At 40.8% G+C, this 7,536-nt stretch overlaps 1 protein-coding gene across 4 annotated transcripts; it reads right to left on the bottom strand.

Annotated features, from left to right (window-relative positions):
- Positions 1 to 490: 490 nt before the first annotated feature.
- Positions 491 to 7,025, bottom strand: nfyal (nuclear transcription factor Y, alpha, like). Of its 4 annotated transcripts, none has more exons than XM_083895746.1 (10): positions 6,969 to 7,025; positions 5,163 to 5,270; positions 4,558 to 4,644; positions 3,518 to 3,664; positions 3,238 to 3,369; positions 3,042 to 3,144; positions 2,761 to 2,930; positions 1,869 to 2,042; positions 1,406 to 1,516; positions 491 to 1,268 (listed from the first exon to the last, which is right to left on the bottom strand). In XM_083895746.1, the coding sequence occupies exons 2-10, from the start codon at positions 5,241 to 5,243 to the stop codon at positions 1,203 to 1,205; spliced, it is 1,071 nt and encodes a 356-aa protein (XP_083751872.1). In that variant the 5' UTR covers positions 5,244 to 5,270; positions 6,969 to 7,025; the 3' UTR covers positions 491 to 1,202. The 4 variants fall into 4 exon arrangements, with proteins under 4 accessions (XP_083751872.1, XP_083751874.1, XP_083751873.1 ...); XM_083895748.1 differs by having other exon boundaries at positions 2,779 to 2,930; XM_083895747.1 differs by having other exon boundaries at positions 4,561 to 4,644.
- Between the last annotated feature and the right edge of the window lie 511 nt (positions 7,026 to 7,536).

Raw genomic sequence — 7,536 nt, 5'->3', positions numbered from 1 at the left:
ACTGCTTGTTTACAAAAAATATTGAAACATTATAGGTGTGGAAGTATAGTCATCAGAAAGATAAAGAAAGATTATTCAAAGTGACTATGATTGTCTGACCTCAGACAGGCTGGTCAGCAACACTGCTGATCTACAAGCACAACCATGTTCTAGGGTTTCCAGAGAACGGCCAGAACAAGCAAAAAGTATCCAGAGAAGGCCAGTGAAATAGTGATTTCTTGAACTATTAATTAAGAAAAAAAAAAACAGTCCGAGTTGTACAAAACTATAAAGAATGACCACAAATATTGAATTAAATGACCAAATTTAATTGACATAGGTTTTCGCGAATTGTGTGTCCACTCTTTTTTCATTATATAAAAAAACAACACTGTTCTGATGGGTAAAAAAATCTATTATCTACAATGAAAAAAACCACTGGTGGACTTACCCATGAAGGAATAACATAGATATATGTAATGTGATGCAACACAGCAATCTTTTTTCCCTACAAACAAAATATCTGACTACATATTGTATAAAATGCATCCACGTAATTGAGCAAATTAGTAAGTACATCCAAAACACACTTTGGAAGAGGGGAATTCCTGTACATCAATTTTTACATTAGTATCACATTTCGTTTTTTTTGCTCAGCAGATGCATGTTGCCATTAAGATGCCAAGTCCAACCCCACAGAACATGGGTTGGAAAAAAACAAAAAGAAATGTCAAAAATATGAGGCATCACATAAAAGTTGAAGGACACTAAAATCTGTACCATTTACAAAAAAATAATATTTTAACAAAAATGTACTCAATACAAATATTTTTAACAGACCAGAGTCCACCAGAGTATGGCATTACAGCTTTCCTTTTTCTCTGTGCAACAGACGCTGGTTACCCACAACTCAATGTTTCATGACTGTCCAAACAAATAAAAATTAAAATAAGCTGGTCGCAAGTGCTTGACCAGTAAAGCTGAGCACGGAAGCATCCTCCATTTCAGGAAAGAAGACCAGTTCAAAGGCTCAGCAGCTCACGGTCAGCTCCCTGGAAGACCAGTGAAGAGGTGGAGAGGAAAAAAAGAAACCCAGTGGAGGAACTGGTTTATTATCACTGGGCAGCAGGGGTAAAAAATTGAGACACGGTGTTGCAGCAGATGGTTTAGCTGCGATGAAGAGTCTCAGGAAGAGTAAAGTGCACAGGCAGAAGATGTTTGTGCTACGAGACTCGTATCATCTGAGCCACAGTCTCATCTGCTGCTGCCTGGGCTGCTTCCTGTTGTTGCTGCACAAGAGGAGCAGAAAAGAAGCAGTGAGGAAGCAGTTTTAAGTGCTACATTGACCATTTTACCATGAAAAGAAAATGCTTGCGTCAGTGAATTTTCTTGCATTACTGAGTGATTACACAGCTTCTTGTCATACCTGTGCCAGGGCCAATGCCATTTCCTCCTTTTCCTTAGGGGAGAAAAAACGTCCTCCATCTCCTCGTTTACGCTGCATGGCATGACGGTGCCGAGACTCGTGTAGGTATTTCTGTCCAAGAGAAAATTGTGTATATAGGATCACATGCTTATTTTTGCTTCCTCTGTACCAGCAGTGGGTGAAAAGCTAGCCTGTGTCTTGCCATGCAAATACTTTTAACAGGTATTAGGGCAATGTTTTACATCAACATTAAATTCAATAAATTATTAATTAGATAAAACAATGCATCACAGTTGTACAACCAATCACACTATCATACAAGTTAATTTTGACTGTCATGTCAACCACTCAATTAAGATACACAAACAAAAGGTAAATATGTGTGCTTGTGCTTGTTTAGTGGGTGGAGAAAAGGTAACCTCCCATGTTTATGCATATTACAGAAATGATCTAAAAGCTTTACCCTTCTCTCTTTGGGGATCTTGCCCTCAGCCTCCAGCTTGGCCCGGGCCTGTCGTCGTTTCAGGATTCGATGGTACTGTTTGGCGTTGACATAGAGAGGCTCCTCCTCAAGCATCTCAGCTCCTGGCAGGGGGATACGTTGCATTGTTTGAACTCCACCACCTCCGGGGACCATCTGAGTGGAAGTAAACAGGCACAGTGTGATTAGAACGACTAGCATGTGAAATATATAACAGAACATATGGACACGCAAAAGCGCTTACTGTGCAAATGGTAAAATAAATCACTGCCATTTAGGACAATGCTATAGCACATTTATAGACTAAAGTTACAGGCTCTGTAAACAAGCACAATGGTTTTTTTTGTCATTCTGGCTAAATAGACTTCTTCACCAGGTGATATGTTGAGGATAACAGGCCAACAAATGAGCTAATAGAATTCACAGACTATTGTAACAGTACACTTAAATGTAAATATACATAGCTTATAGTTATTGTGATGAATTTCAGATAATTACAGTTCGGCAATTGCTCTATGGACACAGATCAACAAAAAAAAAGCATTAAAAGCATTTCGCAAATCAACTGCAAACATGTTTGTGCACTGCATAAATAATACATTGATTTATTATATTGCTAGTGGAAAAATTTTTTGTTTTTGAAAACAATTTTACTGAAAAGTAACAAAAAATGTATAACCAAATGTCCAATATCAATTCCCATGTTTATTCCCCCGATTGTTTCATATTATACAGAAAATGGCAGCTAAATATAAACAAATAGTAGTAGCTGGATTATGAAAGACATTCAAAAGTTCTGTGACTTTCACCACACCGCACACCCTCTTGAGTCTAGATTTTTTTTAAATAAACTAAAAAAGGAAATAAGATGTACCTCTGCACAGGGTCTTACCATGACCATTCCACCTGCATTGACCATGTTGCCAGAGACAGGCAGGGTGACGGTCACAGTGCCTTGGCCGCTGTTGGTGGTGTTGGTGTTAGCACCCCCTGCCTGAACAATCTGGGCACCTGCCAAGCTGGAAGCTGGAATCGTGATCATTCCTGTGAAGAGAACATAATCTCGGTTCATACTCAAAAGGACAACTCAGCAGTGCACCTGTTTATAGAATATAACAAGGCAAACAAGACAAGAGAAAGGAGAAAACTATTTACCCTGCTGCAGGACTGTACCCTCCGCATTGACAGGCTGGTAGACAATAGTCTGCCCATCAGCCGTCTGTGCCACCTGCTGGCCCTGCAAACTGATCTGCTGCCCCTGTGGAGCCACAAGTAAGAGGAAAAGTAGTCAGTAGTGTTTTCAATAATTGAATTATTTGGATTTGCTGTTCTACTGGTCAGAATTCAGCACCTGGTTCTGTCCAGCAGTGAGTGCTGTCTGTGGCTGCTGGATGATGATCTGCTGGGGCTGACCCTGCTGGCCCTGAAGCTGGATAGTCTGGCCGCCTTGCAATTGGATCTGACCTGGCTGGACCAGCTGGATCTGCACACAATAAGATCCAAAGATTGGAACTGTAGACTTTTGAGACTCTAATGGTGTTCTATCATTCATATTTACCAGTGCATATTATTTTCCTGTGCACAATAATGTGATGAATCTTGAATACAGATTTTAATGTATTAACCCTTACCTGCTGTAGGCCCTGAGCTCCAGATACTGGGACCTGCATTATAGTTTGTCCCTGACCCCCTGACATGGCCTGTACCATGATGGGTTGCCCTGACGATGTGATGAGCTGCCCACCGCTCACCTGGACCATGAGAGGCTGCCCCTGGACCTACAGGGAGATACACAAGACTGTTATACAGCAGCACTGACTATGTTTGTTTGTTTCCATGTGTCACGTATAGGACTGCGAGTCAAACATCCAGGATACCACACCATGGACAAAAGGTTTCTTGTCACTCATTGCGTTTTAGGTTACACCAACATGAATCAACTCCATAGTGGCCAACTGTCCAGCCAACTGTCTGGACAGAGGATGATCAGTTACAACTTTAGACACAATCTCTGAGTTCAGTGGTTTTGTATCAACTGGATTTTTGCTGCTGAATAAAGTGGATACATGGAGTTCATTTCAGCCTGATTAAAAACACAAGATAGGGTGAAATGCTGCCACCACATTGATTGCATTCTGTTGTAAAACTTGACCATCACTGATGGCTCAACTAACATCCATAAATAAGTGAGTGACCACAATGAACAATTGAATACGTGCAGCGTTTGTGCCACAGAGAAATGCTGGAGAGAAGAAAACAAAGGCCATTCAATAAGAAAAATACATCCAGATGAGAAGTGACAGTCTGTGATGATTTGACAATGCCAAACATTGAAAGGTTGTCCTGCTTAGTGCAGACACATACTTGTGACTGTCTGACATGTATATTTTACAAACAATAAGCAAACACAATACAGACAAACAACAACTTTTGTGTTCATTTTGTTGTTTGTTAACATTGACAAGATAAGCAACAACCTGAGGCTGACACACAACACACTGTGCTGAGGTACATGCAGTTCAGGCAGCTGTAGGACATGCTGGAACGGAAAGGGGAGAGATGAACTAAAAAAGCACAAAGATGAGTCTTAAAAGACAGCCCTGGTTGTAGCATGCAGACTGGTGGGCTGCAACATGGTCATGACACTGACACAGGGCGGCGGTGACACCACTACCTGGAGTGTATGCACCTGCTGGCCCGAGGCCGTCACCACTGGCGCCTCTGTTTGCAGCTGCACAGCGGTCACTGTGCCCTGTGTCTGCAGACAAGGCAGGACATTACAATCCGAGACAAGTGATTATCAGGAAGAGAGACTGGACCTGAAACCCACTGCAACACAGTGCTCACGTCTGGTACCTGTGACATCTGGTCCTACAGCAAAGGGTCTCATTGTTGATTAGGGATGGCCTGATATCACTACAATATCACAGCCTTGAGCAGCTACTGATACTAGTCCAACACAGTAGTAGAACACATCAGTGCTAATACACCTATGACCTAGTCATAACTCGTCATTTCGAAAACACAACATTCCACTTTGTAACCTATACAGCTAAGAACATGACTTGACATGATAAAATGCTGCTGCTTTGTTTCCGTTAAAATAATAACACTTGGCTCATGTGCTTGTTTATCTTACATTTAACATTTTTCTTTTTGATTCTGATCAGTATCTGACCAATACAGATACTGGGTATTGTACATCGTTCTATTGTTGCTGATCAGGAAACTGTTTTGATATAAGCACATTTATTATACTTTTCCACTTAATCTCACCTGCTGCTGGATCTGTCCATTGGTCGTCTGCACAACTATCTGTTCCCCAGTGGTAGTGGTGGCAGTGGTGTACTGCTCCATAGCTTATTATTGTCACAATCCTCTTCCCTTGAGACAGAAAAAGACACAGGTAACTTTTACATGACGATCAACCACAAAACATTCTATTTTCCAACCTTGATAAGGGTTTCATTTACATGAGGTCAAATCATTATTAACATTTGAAATGTTTACCTCTGCAAAATAAATTATGTCTTGTAAGTGTGTCACTCTATTAGCAACTTACTACAGTTTTTGGCAAAATAATCAGATTTTTTGTAATGGTAGGTGATGACCTATGTATTTTCCCATACAGTTTTGGTAAACAAAAAATATATATATATATATATATATATATATATATATATATATATATATATATATACCCACTGATGACACCACAAAATCATTATCACATTTTCAAGAAATCCCCATCTATTATAATGGATCAATTCAGTAGCATAAATAAAAAAAAATATATCTCTGTCAAAACTCATGGGTTTGCGTATGCAGGATCGCTCTTTTGATTATAAATTTAAATTTAACACGGGACCCGTTTAACAAGTTCAGATATGCAGATCTCAGCAACATCTTAACAGCTCAGGATTCATTTTGCCATGCTTATGTAAGACGATGCAAGCATTGTGTTGATTTTCTGTTTTATCTTCTGTACTCAAGACCATCAACAAGACAACCAGCCATTTTTATTAGGCACGCCTGTTCTATTGCTTGCTAATGGAAACATATTCAGCCAAGCATATGGCAGCAAACCAAACATTGAGACATGCAGATGGTTAAGAAGACCCTCTTAGCTTCAAGCTCAGGTGATTTAAGTGATGGAACCACTGGAACGACGCTGATTCATATGTTGTGACAAGGTTGGTCCTCTCTAGGGTTAACCCAAAACAATAGAACATATCCAGCCATCCCTGAGCAGCAGTTCTCTGACTGAAAATGTACTGTTGATGTTGATGAAATGGTCAGAAAACGGTCAAAAATTAAAATACGTAAATGCAACAATAACAAGCAATGTGTGAAGACCATCTAAGACAGCAAAAATCGGCAAACCTTGAGGAAGTTGTGCTACAGCTGCAGAAAACCACACCAGGTACAACTGCTGCCACTCAATGAAGTGTATTGTGTACCTAATAAAATGGCCAATGATTGTACACTGAGTATTTGAATACGAACACACGGGCAGCCTACGGAATTAAACTAAATGAGTGTTCCCACATCGTGTTGAGTGGTATTTATTGTCTTAGATAAAGGAGTAATGAACCTCACATTGGGGCGAGGACCGCTTTTGTTGATATTTTCACAGGATATATGCACGAGAGCTAACACGGAGAGCGCCAATTAGCTGCGTAAAAGCGTGGTAAAATAGGGAACGGCACTGGATTGCAGTGACTCGGGGATAGTGAAGAAACAATGGTCTTAACATAACACCATTGAGTGGGCTGTTGTTCACGATACTGTGCTTTACTGGTGAGTGCCCGCTGACATTATCAACAACCCCTTTGTTTCAGGTTAAGCTAACACGCTAACATTAGCCGAGGCTTGCGGACCAACACGCATCATGTTTCCTCACATGAACGGACACACACCGGGGACAAGAAGTCATTTGAAGCCCGAGACACCGCGGTCCAAATCAAGCTGCCATTACGCTTCTCATCTTTTTTGCATTTAGCAGGGTTAGTCATTTGGTTGGTCCATGACAAACCAATCCGTGCTGACAACTACCAATGCCTTCAATCGGGTTTCCCTTACCGTATCTTCACTGTCCGGTTTCCCTCTGATTGGCTCCAGTACAGCTCGCTAAAGCCCAATCAACAAAGTGAGCGGACAAAATGGCGCAAATGAAACAACGGCGCCGAGGGAGGAGGAGGTGCGCAGCTGCGTGACACATGAGCACGGGGAGAGAGGGGGGCGGAGAGAGAGAGCAGAATGAGCAGGATGCAGCGCTCATGTCGGCCGACAGATGTCATCGTTTTACCAGTATTATTATAATAATGTTATGATTATTATTACTATTGCTGTTTATTATCCCAATACTCTAACGGTGGTTGGCAAAACGTATTACTAAAGAAAGATCGCTGTAAACGTGCTTTGTATTGTGTGATTTTTTTTAATTAAATCATGCTGTTTATAATATCTCTTTCGATGACTGGTCTCGTTCTTGCCTGCTGAACACAATACCCCCCCTTGGTGTAGTTTTTTCTCTTTTTTTAATGTTTGAGCATGTGGTTTATTTTTCGTTCTTTGTTTTTTTTGTATCTGTATGACACGACTTCAAGCTAAAAATGTACATTTTGTACAATAAGCTAGACCGTTCACC

This window comes from Microchirus variegatus, assembly GCF_963457635.1.
Source record: "Microchirus variegatus genome assembly, chromosome: 9".
Classification (NCBI taxonomy): domain Eukaryota; kingdom Metazoa; phylum Chordata; class Actinopteri; order Pleuronectiformes; family Soleidae; genus Microchirus; species Microchirus variegatus.
Note: the sequence above shows the minus strand (reverse complement) of the source record. Positions and strands in the feature narration are given on the sequence as shown.